Genomic DNA, 16,623 nt, shown 5'->3' on the forward strand with positions numbered 1-16,623 from the left:
ATTTGGATAGTGGAGTCTGTGGCCATCACGGTGGGGATCATGGCATCAGGGAGGCAGACACGGCACTGGGGCAGTAGCTGAGACAATAACCACAAGGCAGAGAGTGCTAACTGGGAATATCATAGGCTCCTGAACCCTCAAAGCCTGCTTCCAGTGACACACCTCCTCCAACAAGGCCACACCTTCCAATCCTTCCCAAACAGTTCCACCAGATGGCGATCAGCCAATCAGATATATGAATCTATGGGAGCCGTTCTCATTCAGACCTCCACACTGGGCATGGTGGCATGTGCTTGTAGACAGGACAGGCAGATCCTTGGGGCTCTGGACTCTAGGCCCATAAGAGACTACTTTTCATTATTGTTTCTGAGGAACAGTACCTAATGCTGTTCTCTGGCCTCCACATGCCTATATGTGTGTGTGTGTGTGTGTGTGTGTGTGTGTGTGTGTGTAGGTAGAGTTGCACATACATGTAACCCATATGTAAAAGAACACACACACACACAGGCACAGCTTTACATTGTCCCTAATGGTTTCAGAGGTGTGTGAATTTGATTGGCATTTATTGAGCAACTGCTATGTGCATTTTTACCGTACTGTCTTACAACATATATTCTTGTTAAGCTATGAACCTTCTGTCTAGCCTCCCCACCCCCACCCCTTCAGAAATCAGGCCACGCCTCCCCACAGCACTCTCTGCACTGAGCATTGGTCAGCAAAGCTGTTATAACCTAGAAGATTCCCTCTTCCTACAGTTGGAAGCCCAGGTCCCCTGATACCCAGCCCTAAAACAACCTTGAATTATAACTTGGCTTTTGTCTAATGCCCTTCTGCCCTGGATTCCTGGCATATCGCCTAGGGAGCACAGTGGAGAGTGTGACCCTCTCTGCACACCCCAGAGAACAAGGAGCTCTCTTGTTCCGAAGAAGTGAAGGCGTGTTCTCTTGCAGCCCTGGTGTGTTTGCTATCTGTGATGGCTGTCTCTCTTAAGGAAGCTCCTCCTAGGATCCATGGGCCCCCTCCAGAATCCCATCATGGCTGTCTCTGCAAACCATGCTGGGACTGTCCCCATACTTCTTCCTGAAGGGGTAGCTCTTTGCAGTTTCCTTCCACCAAGCCTGTAGCAGCTTCCATTTCTTCGGCCCTCAAATGCCAACATTTGCAACTATGGCCCCCACTTCAGAGGTGGGCAACTGTAGGCTCAAGAACAAGTTGGCCCAAGGTCAGCCAGCATGAAGAGACAATGAATTTCCCCGACTGAGTTCATAGGCCCTTCCCTCAGCGAACCTCCGAAATCAAGAAGGGACATTGATTTCACCCAAGGAAAGTTTATTCGGAAGCAACAAAGAAGGACCCACGATGCCCAGCTTTCCATTAGAACATAGAAGACCAGATCTGTGCTTCCTGGGGAACTGGAAGTGAAACGCAGAAGCACAAGACAGCCAGGGAATATGCTGGACCCCACTGCCGGCCTCACAGCCACCAGCCTTGGGCCGGCTGGAAGGCACAGGCCACAGCCTGCAGGTGCTCACTGTGACCAGCAGATGGCAGCGGTAGGCTTATAAACCAGACTGTCCATGGCGCCCATGGACACCTTGGGTGGCTTCTTCCATAAATGAATGGCAGCTCCTGGCTGGCGAAACAACGCAGGAGGGAAGAGCGCAGTCTGGGTATTTACAAGCACTAGGTGGGTAGAAATGTCCAAACGACAGGAGGGGCATAGGAACAGCAGCAGCAGGCTGGGGTCTCTGCCACTGAGGGCGGTGGGAGGGGTGGGGAAGGGGGCTAGTTCTTCCTCATGGTGTAGCCCTGGATCATGCTATTGAAGTAAGCTGGAGTGTTGCGCTCTGGGTAGAAAAGGATCATGTAACACTTGGGGCCAAAGTATCCCAAGCTGATGGCCAGGAAGTTGAGCACAGTGACCAGGAGGTCCATGATAGTGACCAGCACGCCATCATGGACGGACATGAAAGTGCAGAGGGAGATGGAGGAGGTGAAGGAGAAGGTCATGCTAAGAGTGATGAACTTAGCCTCATTATAGTTGGTGGGCAATTCCTTGCCCATGTAAGCAAAGCTGAATCCCATCACCGACAGCAGCAGGTCCATGCTGGTGTTGAACAGTAGCCCGTTGCGGTAATTAGGGTGGCAGGAGAGGATCATGATGTTAGGGTCTTCGGGGTCGGTCCGACCAATGGGGTTGATGGTGGTGGTCAGCATGTTGCTCGCCACCAGGGCCACCTTGATGGCCGTGATGGAGGCCACAAAGACATAAGGCCCACGGTAACGCACCCAGAAGCCATAGGCCCGTGGCAGGCGTCTGGCCATCTTGAAGACACACACGATCTGGAAGGAGCGCACCGCGATGCAGGACAGGCAGATGGAAAAGCAGACAGTGAAGAAAGCCTGGCGGCAGAGACACGTGAGGACCGTGGGCGGTCCCACGTACACAGGCACCATCACAAACGCCAGCAGCAGCGGCACCAGCATCAGGAAGCACATGGCGCCCCCAGCGGAGCGCACCATGGGTGTCTGGAAATGTCTCCAGAAGACGAGCAGGATGGCCAGCGTGCTGAAGAAGCCCACGGCGGCCAGTATGGTCACCACGATGGTGGGCACCTCGTTCCACTCCAGGAAGGACAGCCGTCGCTTGAAGCAAGCAATGTCATTCTTGTGGGACCACATGGAACCCGGGCATGGCAAACAGTTAAACTCATCTGCAAGAACCCACAGCATCTCCGGTCAACCAGACCCCCACTTGAGAGGCCATGTGCTCTGGGACTGGGATCTGAGCCAGAGAGAGGCTAAATGGACTCCTATTGCAATGGCTGAGCAAGGCCCACCCCACCCCCTGCAACCTCTCTGCTAAGATATCGCCCCCTAGTGGGAGAGGCCTAAAACCACATCCTCAAGGACTTCATTCAGTTAGCATTTTGTGTGTGTGTGTGTGTGTGTGCGCGCACGCCTGTGCCTGCATTGGACATGTGAATGTGTGTGCATGCGCACATGTGTGCGTATATGTATGTGTATGTACACATCAGTATACAGGCTAGAAGACATTGGTATTCCTCAAATGTCATTCTCTCTCTCTCTCTCTCTCTCTCTCTCTCTCTCTCTCTCTCTCTCTCTCTCTCTCTCATTGAGACTCCGTCTCTCACTTGCCTGGAATTCAGTAAGTCAGCTAAACTGACTGGCCAGTGAGCCCCAGGGATCCACTTGTCTCAACCACCCCAGCACTGGTTCCACGAGCATCAAGCCTGCCTCTGTTTCACATGGATTCCGGGAGTCAAACCCATGTCCTTGTACGTACAAGGTAAGCCCTTTATCAACCATCTGTCCCCAGCCCCATTGAGCGGCAGACATTGTGGCAGGAACCAGAGGTGGACAGTTCTAAAGACCGGTAAAGCCTGGTCCCTCTCTTCGGGCCACTGACAACTGTGACTGACAGGCCAGCAGACGCCTTCAACAAACCTGATCAGCACTTTGCCGGGGCCCTGCGTGCTGCGGGGCACACAGCAAGTGTCTTTACAAAGGTGAAATCCTCAATTAATTCTTGGTCAATGAGGTCAGGAGAAAGCTTCACACTCAGTCCTGAACTGGGCTACACAAGTGTGAAGTCAAACACAGAAGTCGGTGTTCTAGAGTCTTCCAAGCAAGAATTCAGTCGATAGGACTGGGGAGATGGCTCAGTGGGTAAAGTGGTTGGCACATGGTGTGAGGACCGATCCCAGAGTACCACATAGAAACCTGTCCAGGGGCTTTTGCTTCATGGGAAACCACAAGAGGCCCCAGGCCTGGTCTCTGGCCACTAGATACTCACATTCCCTGGGAAGGCCCCAGAGACCCTGGCAAAGGGAAAGGACCCCAGAAAACTCCAGGACAAGGTAGAGGTACTGAGCCATGAACAGAACCTGAGGTCTGCTGAGGAAGGGCCGAGCGGGGGTGGTGGGAGCTGTACCTGTGAAGTTGAGGTAGGTGCCCGGTGGGCAGTCCATACACTCAAAGCAGCAGGGGTGGAGACCCACGGGCTTTTTCCTCTGCCCAGGATGGCAGGTCTTGGAACACATGGACACTGGGATCTGGAGGAGGAAGACCAGAGACACTGAGTCCTCTTTCCCCATCCTCTGGGAAGCCACCTAGCAGGATGCTCCTCAGGAGAAGGGAGCCTGGCCCTGTCTGCGCAGCTGCTAGGACTGGGTCTTTGCAGGACTCTCTTGGTTTTATCTGTCTGTGGCCTAATCCAAGCTGCCACCCTCTGGTAAAGCACGCAAGGGTTAAGACAGAGACTCCCTGGGGAAGTAGACAAGATAGAGCACAACCCTGGGGGTGCTGGCAGTCATCTTACCAATAGCAGAGAATATCACGGCCAAAGAAAAACCTGATCTTAGTGGGGAAGACGTGAAAGATCTTGAGAGATCTTGGATCCATCCTTGCCGGGACCCTCAACATCTATTCCGCTACCACGCTTTCTAGTCAAGACTCCCGCTTGCATGTCCTTCTGAAGAGTGGGGTCTCAGGTGAACTCGAACACAGGGGCAGTGTCCACGCCTATTGTCCCTACTGCAGGAGAGCTCGGCACAGAAAGGTCATTAAGTGTGAACTGAATGGGTGAATTCTACACAAAGGGAACAGTAGGAGGGAGGATGAGGAAGAGGAAGTGTCTGAGTCTGGTGAGGGGAGCTCTGTGTAGACAGAGCATGGCAGAGGGAGGAGAGGGTGAACCACCTCAGGCACCACAGCTCTGGGGTGAGCGAACAGCCACTGGATCCCATGGAGATCGTTTTTGTGACCAAGGAAAACTGTCTCTTATGAGCATACACAAGAAGGACCCAGGGCTCCGACCAGGGAACCATAGAAGGACCCCTCAGCACCAGAGCCCGTCCCTTTTGACCTCTTTCAAGTCTGAGGTCTCTGCCTTCATGACCCCCTACACCCAGGTCCTTGTTGTACCTAGCCATCAGTTGACATTTCTAGATAACTTGTCACCCTCCCTAGAATGTCAGAGAAAACCTCTAGTGATTCTCAGCAGCCAAAAGTAAACATCCATAGGCTGAGAAGATGCCTCAGCTAGGAAAGGCGCCTGCAGCCAAGTCTGTCAACCTGAGTTCAATCCCCAGAACCCATGTAAAGGTGGAAGGCGAGAAATGACTTCACAAAGTTGTCCTTTGACCTGCGTGTGTGCACTATGGCATGCTTACCAACACATATCATCATCATCATCATCATCATCATCATCATCATCGTAAAAGAATTAAACATCTAATCCACTGCTAGGTTCCTGGTGCCTTATGGGGAGTTCTCTGCCAGGAATATGAGCATGCGCTGTGCAAGTGGGCAGGCCTCAGTGCATGAGTACGTGCGTGAGTGCGTGCGTGCATGCGTGCGTGCGTACACACATACATACACATCCTTTATCTGGAGCCACAGCCCACCACCCATTGCCAGGTCTCCTGTCCCACCTCTGAACTCAAGATATCTTATTAGCTCCCGAGTGACCAGATCGGCCCTGCCTTGCACCCCTGGGACTGACTTCATCATGTTTTTCATCCGCCCATCCACTGCACTCACACATGGAAGGTAGCCCTGGAGAAATCACTCCATCGGTTGTGTGCTTCCCACAAAAGCACAAGGCCCAGAGTTCCATCCCCAGCAACCGTGTCAAAAGCCAGGTGTAGTAGCTCATGCCTGTACCACCAGTGTTGGGTAGTTGCAGACAGGTGAAGCCGTGGGGCTTGCTGCCCAGCCAGCCTAGCTAAATTAGGACGGTACCCTCAGACCTCCAGTGGAAATAAACATTTCATTCTTTAAGATGCTTCTTATCAGTTATTTGCTGGCAGCCTCAAGGAACATGCCTAATCCCATCACCTCAGACTAATATAGGAGTTGCATGCACTTCATCGCTGGGCTGTGAGCAGAGGCCCCCCCCCCCCCCAGTCCCCCATCTCCTGGAGCCAGAACACCTTACACTCCATACTTCTCAGCTGGCAAAGAAGGATGTGACCCCAGACCCTGTCCCCCAAATGGAGGCCCCACCGGCTATTGCTGATGCATCTCTGAGGGCCCTTCTTGACAAGCCCCCGGGCACTACCCTCCAAGCTGACCGTGTTGTTGGCAGTGTGCCAGGACACATTGTTGATGTAGGTCAGTCTCTTCTGGGTGGGGGAGTAGAAGGCAACGCTTTCGAAGGGATTCTGGCCTTCTTCCCACCGCCACTGGATGACGTCCAAGAGCATGGGCATGTCCCCGTGGTCGTCGAAGAAGAGACGGTTGCCCAGGAGGGTGAAGTTGACGTTCCAGATCTCCCTGAGTAGCTGGAAGGATCAGAAAGATCATCAGAGACACGAGCGGACATCTGAGAGTCCGCCAGCCCTGCATCAGCCTTCACACCTGCCAAATGTGAGCATCAAGCGTTGGGAAAGCGGCAGTTGGCAGGTGGTGGGTGACTCTGGAGCCTGATGTGCCAGGAGCTAGACCTCAGGTCTGCCACTCTCAGGGACGCTTTGGGTCTGTTGCTCAACCTCTCTGGACTCCATTTCCTTTTCTGAAAAAATGGAGGCAGAAGGACCCTGTCTTCTGAGCCTTGGAGCCACATTAGGAACTTAGAATAGGGGCTAGAGAGACAGCTCAGCAGTTAAGAGCACTGAGTGTTCTTCCAAGGACCTGGGTTCAATTCCCAGCACCCATATTGCTGCTCACAACCACCTGTAACTCCAGTTCCGGGGGGTCTAGCATCCTCTTCTGGCCTCCACAGGCACTGCACATATGTGGTGCACAGATTAACACATGGGCAAACACTCATATAAAGAAAAATATTAAGAAAAAAATTAGAACAGTAACAGGGAATACTAACTTTCTCCCCTTCCCCTCCCTAGAAGTCACCTGGGGCATCCCTCAGGGGTCCTCTCAACAGCAAACATCAGCTGGAATTTCCCCTGTACTCAGTCCTTCCCACTACCCCACACCATAAGGTCAGCTTTTTCTGACTCCATCTTCCCAAACCGGTGCTAGCTAGAATGTGCTCTGAGCAGAGCAGCCTGTTGCTGAATCGCAGTCCTAGCTCTGCCCTTAGTTGGCTTGGTGACTTTGGATCCCTGTGCCTCAGTCTCCCTAAGTGAGAAAGATCAACCACAAGGATGCACCCTATGGGTACCCAGCAATCAGTGCAGCATGGCTCCGAACAATGACACGGGCTACCAAGGTCTCAGCACTTGAGAGTCAAATAGAGCTGGCAGCCAAATGCCTTTCTGCATGGTTCAAACCTGAAGTACTTAGAGCAGTGGGCCTAGGTTCTGAGGCTATGCAGTGGAGACACGTGGCTGAAATAGAGCAAAGCTGCATGGGTGTACCCTTGTGGAGGCGTGTATGTATAGTGTATTACGCAGAGTTCAGAGGAGGACACCAAGTGTCCATCTTACACCCTTGAGACAGAGTCTCTCACTGAAGCTGGAGCTCAGTTGGCAGCTAGCAACCCCAGCAACCCTTCCATCTCTACCCTCCCCAGCACTGGGGTTATGGGAACACACAGCCAAACCCAGCTTTTCACATGGGTTCTGGGGATTTGAAATCAGACCTTTGTGCTTGCTGGGCATCTGGAGGTAGGGGAATGCCCTGTGCCTAGACCGAGTCCCTGAGCATGGCAATGGTGGAGCCAGTGCCTGCAAGGTTAGGCCCTCACCTTCCACGGGTAGACCGTTGCCTTGGTGCAGTGGACCTGGTTGCAGTGCAGGAATCTGTGCAGGGCGTGGGCCACCGCATAGACGGCCGCGTACACACCGTAGACCACGCGCTCCCCCGAAAGCACAAGAGTGTTGTTGTAGGCCTCGGTGACGTTCAAGCAGGCATCACAGTCCTGGTTGCAGGTGGCCCGTGGGTTGGTCTTGTTGGACATGGGAAGTTCTGGCTTGGTATGGCGCACTCGGAATTTGCTGAAGCCAGGGATGGACACCTTCTGAATGGTGATGCCCAGGAAAGTGCCCGTGTGACGCAGCTCTGTGAGGTTGTGCAGAATTGGGTCAATAGACCAGGACTCGGATGCAATCCACACAAGGCCGGTGATGTTCCACCGCAGCACCTCCTGGAAGAAGATGTTCAGGGCCAGCTCTGGCGAGAACACCACCACCACACGTGCTGTGGTCGACCGCAGCTTCTCAAGGATGTTGTTCAGTTGGGTCTGATCCTCAGGCCCCAAGACCTGGCTGGGTTCGGGTACGGGAATAACCTCCTGGAAGGCAATGCAGATCTCCCCCGCGTTGATGAGACGCTGGGTCAACAGCTGGCTGTTCTCCCGGCCGTAGTCATCGTTGCTCGCCAGGACCACAATCCAGTTCCAGCGGAAGAGGATCATCAGCTGCACCATGGCCTCAACGTGGTGAGTGGCACTGGGCACCGTGCGCAGCATAGCAGGGAAGCGCCGCTTGTTCCGCAGCTTGTCTGAGATGGCACTGTACGTGATCTGCCAGAGAGGTGTCAGAGGAGCTGACATCGCCACCCTGATGACGTATGGGGACACATAAGTGCTCAAGGCTGTGTTTACACTGCCATCACCGTGGCCATCTTAGTAAATATGAGACCCTACCATACACCATGACTTGTCTGGGTGACTGACATCAGTCTCCTCATCCCCTGCTGCTGCTGCTGCTGACGTCACACCCTGGCTAGGTGGTACACATCTGTCTCCTTCCCACCACTTAGGAATCCTGACTGAGTTCCGACCACACGTCCTGAGCACGGTTTTCCTCCTGGCAGTAGCGTCCCAGCCTCTCCATTGGCCACCTGTCCTCCTAGACCCCACACGAGGCTTAGTTCTCGGTCCCTGGTTACTCCATCTCCTCTGCTATGACCTCAGCCTCAGTGTACCGGACGCAGGCTCCCAGCCTCGTTTCTCTCCTTCCACCACCCCCTCCCTCCTCACAAGTCTCATTCAGCCTCTTGCACAAACACTGTTTCAAGTCAGTTGACCCCATTATCCAGCTTTGGCCCCAGACTCCCTCCTGAACCTCAGGTATGGAGTTGGGAATGTTCGCTTCCCATCTCAAACTTGACCCAGGGAATCTGTCCCTTTCAGTTTTCAGGCCAAAAGCTTTGGTGACATCCTTGACCTTCTGCACATAGCTCATCAGCCAGTCCTTTCAGCTGTCCCTTGAGGGTGCCCATCCAGACCCATCGCCGACCTCCCCACTCCATCCCAGCCACCATCCTCATGGCCTCGTGCCTTCCTTTCCTCCTTCTTTCCTCCAGGTCCTGGCTTGGCTCTCCCTGCTTTGTAAGCCCATCAGGTGCCTCTTGCCATCGCACCTGCCAACCCTTCTTCCTGGAACGCTCCCTCCACCACCCCTCATGCTTGCACAACTCCCCTGAGCCCTTAAGCCTTTGTCCTGTGGTCAGCAAACCCATCTGATCACCACGCTGAAACCTCCAGTTCTCTCAAACCTGCTTCAGTCTTCACCCAAAACATTCTACCTCCACCCCTGGCTACTCTACCTCCACCCCAGCTACCACCTCCACCGTAGCTACTCCACCTCCACACCCCCAGCCCACCCCACCCCCTGGCTCCTCCACCTCCACCCCTGGCTATTCTACCTCCACCCCGGCTACTCCACCTCCACCCCCAGCTACTCCACCTATACCCCTGGGTACTCCACCTCCAACCCAGCTACTCCACCTCCAACCCGGCTACTCCACCTCCACCTTAGCTACTCCACCTCTACCCCTGGCTACTCCATCTCCACCCTGTCTACTCCACCTCCTCTCCTGGCTACTCCACCTCCACCCCAGCTACTCCACCTCCTCCCCTGGCTACTCCACCTCCACCCCAGGTCCTCCACCTCCACCCCAGCTACTCCACCTCTACACCCAGCTACTCCACCTCCACACCCAGCTACTCCACTCCACACCCAGCTACTCACTTATCCACATGTGTTGCCTGTGTCTTCCCATAGGAGACAGACTGCATGCAGGCAGGGATTGTGCTCGGTTGCCAGGTGTTTACCCAGCACCTGCCACCATCCCTGGCACACAGTAGGTGACCAAGAAACAGTTGTTCCATGAATAAAGGGATGAGCTCAGTCCTGGACCAGACACTGCACATCAACATGTTAGCACATACTTAGTGCCTGCTCTGGGTACTTTACAAGGTAAGGGCTGTAGCAGCAGTTCCAATACTTGTGCCCGCCTACTGTGTACCAATCTGATCTTCAGTTACTATTCTACAGTTCTGCTGAACTGGGCACTTTTACCCATGTGGCTGGTGATGCATTAACAGTGGTCAGAGCTTTGCAAGACGTGACTGAGAAGGAAAAGGCATTTGCAGCCCAGCCTAAAGGATGAGTTCACTCTTCCAAGATCCACTAGGTAGAAGCAGAGAACCAACTTCCACAGACTGTTCTCTGCCCTCCACACCTGCCATGACATGTGTGTATATTCTCTCCCCATAAGTAAAAAAATGTAACTCAAAACAACTTAAAAGATGCCAGACACAGCAGCGCATTTCTTTAATCCCAGCTCTAGGGTGGCAGAGGTGAGTTTGAGGCCAGGCTGATCTACAGAGGGAGTTCTAGGACAGTCAGGGCTATGTAGAGAGACACCAACTATGTAGAGAGATCCCCAGCTATGTAGAGAGACCCCAGCTCATGCTCCACCTCCCAAATTTAAAAGGTAATAGCAATCAGACTATCAGCACTTTTTTGTGTGTGCACAATGTGTGCACATGTGTTTATGCACACACATGTATATGTGTGAACATATGTGTATAGGTTCATATGCCCACGTGCCAGAAGTTAACATGAGACATCTTTCTCAATCATTGTCTACTTTGGAGATAAGGCCTGTCAGTGAAGCTGGAACTCACCAGTTTGGCAAGACTTGCCATCCAGTGAGCTCAGGGAATCCTGTCTCCACCCGTCCATCCTCAGCCCCCAGTGCTGGTCCTGGCTTTTTATGCCGGTGTTCAAGATCCAAACTCCGGATCTTGTATAACAAAAACTCTACCATAAGAGCCATCTCCCCAGGCCTTGAGGGCCTACTGTGAGTCGGGTCTTGCGCTAGGCAACTGAGCATGCTCTTTAGTTCTCATCCCTGAGAAAGATGCAGTTTGTGGTAACGACAACACTGCAGACCACTCACTGTGTGCTAAAAACTCCTTCAGGTTGACCACTTCAACCCACAGACAGTCCTGAATGGAGCTTCATCAGCCCACTTTACAGATGGGGAGACTGAGGCGCAGAGGGGTGAAGAGACTCCCAGTATGTCAGCCTGCCTCCTAAGGCTGAACTGCTGTCTGCCCCTGCTCATGTTCCCACCATGGCTGACAGGGATGAGCTTCTCACCCTCTGGGCAGCCGCCCTCTGGCCCTCCCCAGCCACATCTCCCAGGAATCACCTGTGGCATGAGGAAATGGGAGAGGATGTTGGACATGGTGATGGCAGACTCAGAGTTGTCTGGGCCAATGACGGCCACCACGTGGGGAGTGTAGGTGCTGTAGTCTTTGAGGATGGGGAATAAGTCGTCTTTCTGCGCCAGGAAGTAGAGCCCAGGATGGATGTTGTTGGAGAGGTAGCACACGTCCACCATCTCGTAGCCAAGCAGCACGCCTGGCAGGAGACTGCTGCAGTTGTTGATCTCCTCCACGGCAAAGCGCATGGCCTGCATGAGGTTGTAGCCCAGCACCTTCAGTTCGAACCTGCAGGGCCACACACTGTGAGGGGCTGCAGGGAGGGGAGGGGCTCACACTGTGAGGGAGGGGCTGCAGGGAGGGGAGAGGCTCACACTGTGAGGGAGGGGCTGCAGGGAGGGGAGGGGCTCACACTGTGAGGGAGGGGCTGCAGGGAGGGGAGAGGCTCACACTGTGAGGGAGGGGCTGCAGGGAGGGGAGGGGCTCACACTGTGAGGGAGGGGAGGGGCTCACACTGTGAGGGAGGGACTGCAGGGAGGAGAGGGGCTCACACTGTGAGGGAGGGGAGGGGCTATCACTGTGAGGGAGGGGAGGGGCTATCACTGTGAGGGAGGGGAGGGGCTCTCACTGTGAGGGAGGGGAAGGGCTCACAGTGTGAGGGGCAGGGCCACAAGGAGGGGAAGGGATAAGACAAACCCTTGCCCCACTCTCCCCACATGAGAAAGCTTGACAAGGAGCATTACAGCAGATTTTAACATTTGCCGTATCCTGTCACCACTGTCCCTGTGACCGCGCTGTGAGTCCTGTGATCGCTATCATTGTCCGCCCACACCCACAAGGATCTCCTCCATCGTGGCCATCCCCACTGTTACCATCATCTCTCCCTATCCCAGCCCCACCACTGCCCTCACTGCTACTGCATCTCTGTGAGCATCACTGATAACAACGACATCACCATCACCAGCAACATCACTATCACCACCACCAACAGCATCAGCACCGTTGCTACCTACCATCAGTACCACCACACACCATTACCATCACCAACAATGGCACCGTCACCACCACTGCTATTATCACTACCGTATGCCGTCACTGCTGCTACGCCGCTATCAACAGCGGTACCATCATCAGTAACACCATTACCACACTACTATTTCTACCACTCTACCGTCCCTAACATCAAGAGTCTCTACCACCACCACCACCATCAGCACCACTACCACCATGGCTACCATATGCCGTCACTACCACTACACCACTATCACCACCAATATTACCATCATTACCACATTCATCACCATCACTACCGTTACATCATCACCACAACGGCTCTTATCAGTACCATCATCACCAGCATAAGCACCATTATTGTAAACTGTAAACAGTCACCATCAACACCACCATCAAAACAACACAATAACCATCACCACCATCACCATTACCACTACTACCGCCACCTCCCTCACCGTCACCACCATCGTCCCTATACCCATTTAACCACCACCGTTATGGCTGCAGTCAACGCTAATAGTGTCATTGCCATGTCTCTGCCACTGGTACTGTTGATCATTACAAACCTCGCCATCATCTCCACAGGCATCAGAAAACCTAGCACCACGCTCAGTGCCATCCCTGGACCACCCCATCACCAGCCTCAAGCCCACAAAGTATCTTCCTCGCTGTCATCTAAGTGAGGAATTCCCATGGGCAACCCTTAGCCAGCCTTTCCTCTCTGCGTCCCTCTTCCCCATCTCACTGTATCTTGCACCTCCCGGGCAAGGTCAGGATGGCTCCAGTGTGCACTCAAGCTCTAAGTGGTGCTCACAGAGAGGGGAGGAGGCCTCTCCAGGCCTGGAAGCACTCCCTGTCTCCCCAGCCACAACCTTGAAAACTGCAAAGCTCTCCTCAGTGGCCGGTGTCTGAACTGGATACCCAAATTCTACGTTCTGCCTGGCTCTGCCTTGCCTGGCATCTAGACAAGGCTTTGACATGGTCTTCCTGGGACTCCAACACGGAGCTGAGGATGGCTTTGGTGGTGACCCTGTGAGCTTAAACATCCTGTCTTACTGGGGATGGAACAGAGGGGCAATCCAGGACTCAGGGTTACAAACACAACTGCTTCAAATTTCAGAGGCACAGGAGACCAGCAGGCTGGCTCCAGGACTGGGGGGTTAGCAATGAATGAGGAGAAGCATCCCGGGCCCCGGCTCGGCCTTCTGAGGACTGTGCTTTTCCCGGCCCTGACTCCATGCCTCGTCCCACCACAACTTGTAGCTTTGTACGGGGACTCACTCGTTGCACCTCGGCACCTGCAGGTAGCTGAGGTGAGAGATGCTCTTCACGTTGGCATGGAGGGAAAAGAGGCCACCCAGGAGGTAGTCCCCAGCCAGGTGGAAGTCGGAGTTCTCTATCAGCTCGACTGGCTTTGTCAGAGCGTGTAGCAGGAGAAGCAGCAGGTGGAGTGTCCTTGCTCGGGGCCCCATGACAGCGAAGTAACAGCTTTAGATGCCACTACCTCACTGCGGAGCCTGTCACTCCACACGGAGGCATTTGCACAGACATTTACATAGTGATGATCCTGCCTGGGGACAGGTGGACAGCCTCAAAGGCTCTGGGGAAGAACAGAGGCTAGAGCAGGATGTAGTTCTGGGGCCCAGCGGGGCCTGCGTGCCCTGGAAGGACAAGGTATCTTCACGATGTGGCCACACCCAGCCTTCTGTCTGAGCTCATACCTGTGTGGCCACTGGCTGTGAAGGCGATAGCCAGCCGTGGTGGACATGCAAAGCACATAGGGAAGTGAGAGGGGATGGCCGTGGGCACAGCGAGCCCAACCTGGTCCATTGGTTTTGGGCCTCCCTTGGCACACAAAGAGAAGAAATAGGCACACCAGTAGGCACGCAACCCAGAGCTGCCTCCACCACGCATACCCAATGGATAGAAGGGAACAGGGTAGGGACTCCTGGCCACCCAAGCTCCTTTCCCCACTACCTCCCACTCTGTGTCCTCAGGACCTTTATTATACCTTTTCTTGTCTCTTCAATTCTGGCCTCTGCACATACCCTCCTCCTGAACACACTGTGCTCTGAGCTAGCTTAGGATGCAGGGGGTGTGGGCCTTCCTCAAGGCAGGCTCCATAAACCAGTCTACCTTGTTGGGACACTGGGCAGGGAGTGCTGGGGAGGTCTGCACTGGGTCCCCACAGGCTGGGCCTCCACAGCTCCTCATTCAGCATCATGGGATGTTAGAAGACACCTCAAGAGTGGCTGGGTATAGTGGTATAGGGCTAACGTCTAACACGCAGGAACTGGAGCCTTTGCTCTACAGGGCGCTGGTTGGTTACTTGTCAACTTGACACCAGCTCAAGTCATCTGGGAAGAGGGACCTCGACTGTGGAAGTGCCTCCTTCACACTGGCCTGGGGGCAGATCTCTCGAGGGGGCTTCCTGACTCATGGTAGATGTAGGAGGGCTCTGCTCACTGTGGGAGGTGCTACCCCATGGTATGAGAGAGCATAGTGAGCAAGCCCCGGGGGAGCAAGCCCGTAAGCAGCACCCCTCCGCAGCCTCTGCTTCAGCTCCCGCCCCCAAGGTTACCGCCCCAACTCCCGTCCATGGTGCACAATAGCCTATATGCAGAAAAGAACGGTTTCCTCCGCAAGTTGCTCTCGGTCCATATTTTATCACAGCGACAGAAGTTAGCTAGGACAGAGAGTTTGAGGCTAGCCTGGGCTACCAGAGACCTGGAAGGGGGGAGCCTAAAAAATCTGAAGAGGTTCTGTAGATGTGGGGTGCTCTCTGCAAGGGGATGAGAGCATCACTCTCCCCTCGCCACGCTGATGAACCCCCCTCCTGTTCATCCGTGAAAGGAAGCTAAGCCACTGCCCTCACAGGCTGCCATGGCCTAGACTAACCCAGCAGGACCATGGGGCCCATCAACAGGTCCCCGTCCCCACTGGATTTGCAGCCTCCAGGACAGATACTGAGGTTGATGGTCCTCGTTCACCAAGTGTCCCGCTCTGTGGGCTGCCACTCCAGAACTTTCTCTCTTAAATGTTTCATCTGGTCCCCAGCTGAGAACCTGAGAACTAGGGCTGGGAATCCACCAGGCAGCCTGGACAAGAAGCTGTAGTGGTGTCCCATGGCTTAACATCCAGGGATGGAAACTAAAGCTTGGGCCATCATTCCCTCTTGTACTGGTATCCCACCACCTACGTGTCCTTCAGTGTCCCCATCAGGGACATGGGTGGGATAGGATATGCTTTATGCGCTGCTGTGAAGGGTGAGATCAAAATTATTTTCCTAATTTATCGTGTGCACAACGTGCTAGGGTGAGTGGATGGAGGTCAGAGGGCAAGCTGCAGGTGGGGGTTCTAGCCATCTATCATCAGACTCAAGTCAGTAAGCCTGGAAGCCAGTGCCTTCACCCTGAGTCACCTTGCCAACCCAAGGCTAATCTCTAAAGCCCTCAGTCTAGTGCCAGACACACGGCCTCTGCTCTAGACCAGCCTGGCCTTGAATCTCCACACACTGGGAGGACGGTGACACTGGGCCATGCATTAGCTGAGGGAATGAAGACAGGACTGGACGCAGGGAGCAGGTGTGTACCCTGCCGTTTCCTCTGCCCCATCCTGCTGAAGCTCCAGGTCAGTGTCCAGGAGGTAGCAGATGGTCCCTCATTTCCTTAGAACACATGCTTGAGTGAGTGCGTGCAGCAGGGGCGGCAGGGACGTCCGGCCACAGTCAAATGGTCCCTGTTCAGACTCAGGGCTGTGGCTGGGGCCCTGGCCACAGCAGGGAAATGAAGGGGCTCTGCGGGTGACCGCAGACATGGGGACTGGCAGTGCCAACCGTGCAAAGCCTCAGGAACGCAAATGCAAATGGGGAGCATGGCCTTGAGAGCCAGCGACTGCAGGCCTAAGGGAACCATGATGGCTTTGAGTCCTTGCACTTAAAAAGGAGACATCATGGGAAGGTCACATAGCAACAGTGACAGAGGAGCCCAGAAGCTAGTGACCTCAGTGGTAGAGTGCTTGCCTGTCAGGTGCCAGAGTCCAGGGCTTATCTTCAGAACTGTAAAAGCTACTCGGTATGCCCTGGAGTGATAGGCACCATTCACTCAAAAACATAAATGGAGTTATAAATGCCATCCTTCCCTTCTGTGAGTCATAGCCAGGGCATCCATGTTGCTACCACCTAGAAGGAAACTACTGTGACCAATTAGCTTGAGCCCAGAGCT

General features: G+C 54.1%; 1 protein-coding gene across 1 annotated transcript; it reads right to left on the minus strand.

Moving 5' to 3' along the window:
• Positions 1 to 1,785: 1,785 nt before the first annotated feature.
• Positions 1,786 to 13,872, minus strand: Tas1r2 (taste 1 receptor member 2). The gene is made up of 6 exons (XM_038335296.1): positions 13,682 to 13,872; positions 11,374 to 11,674; positions 7,673 to 8,449; positions 6,099 to 6,308; positions 3,956 to 4,076; positions 1,786 to 2,714 (listed from the first exon to the last, which is right to left on the minus strand). Exons 1-6 carry the CDS (start codon positions 13,870 to 13,872, stop codon positions 1,786 to 1,788), a joined length of 2,529 nt encoding a protein of 842 aa, XP_038191224.1.
• Between the last annotated feature and the right edge of the window lie 2,751 nt (positions 13,873 to 16,623).

Source organism: Arvicola amphibius, chromosome 6 (assembly GCF_903992535.2).
Source record: "Arvicola amphibius chromosome 6, mArvAmp1.2, whole genome shotgun sequence".
Lineage (NCBI taxonomy): Eukaryota > Metazoa > Chordata > Mammalia > Rodentia > Cricetidae > Arvicola > Arvicola amphibius.

Bases quoted from the DNA above. Each gene is read 5' to 3' on its own strand.
- Tas1r2 (XM_038335296.1), bottom strand. From the start codon at position 13,872: ATGGGGCCCCGAGCAAGGACACTCCACCTGCTGCTTCTCCTGCTACAC. The intron at 8,450-11,373 runs GTGATTCCTGGG...CCTCTCTGGCAG, and splicing joins CCCATTTCCTCATGCCACAG to ATCACGTACAGTGCCATCTC. The intron at 6,309-7,672 runs GTGAGGGCCTAA...TGATCCTTCCAG, and splicing joins CAACGGTCTACCCGTGGAAG to CTACTCAGGGAGATCTGGAA.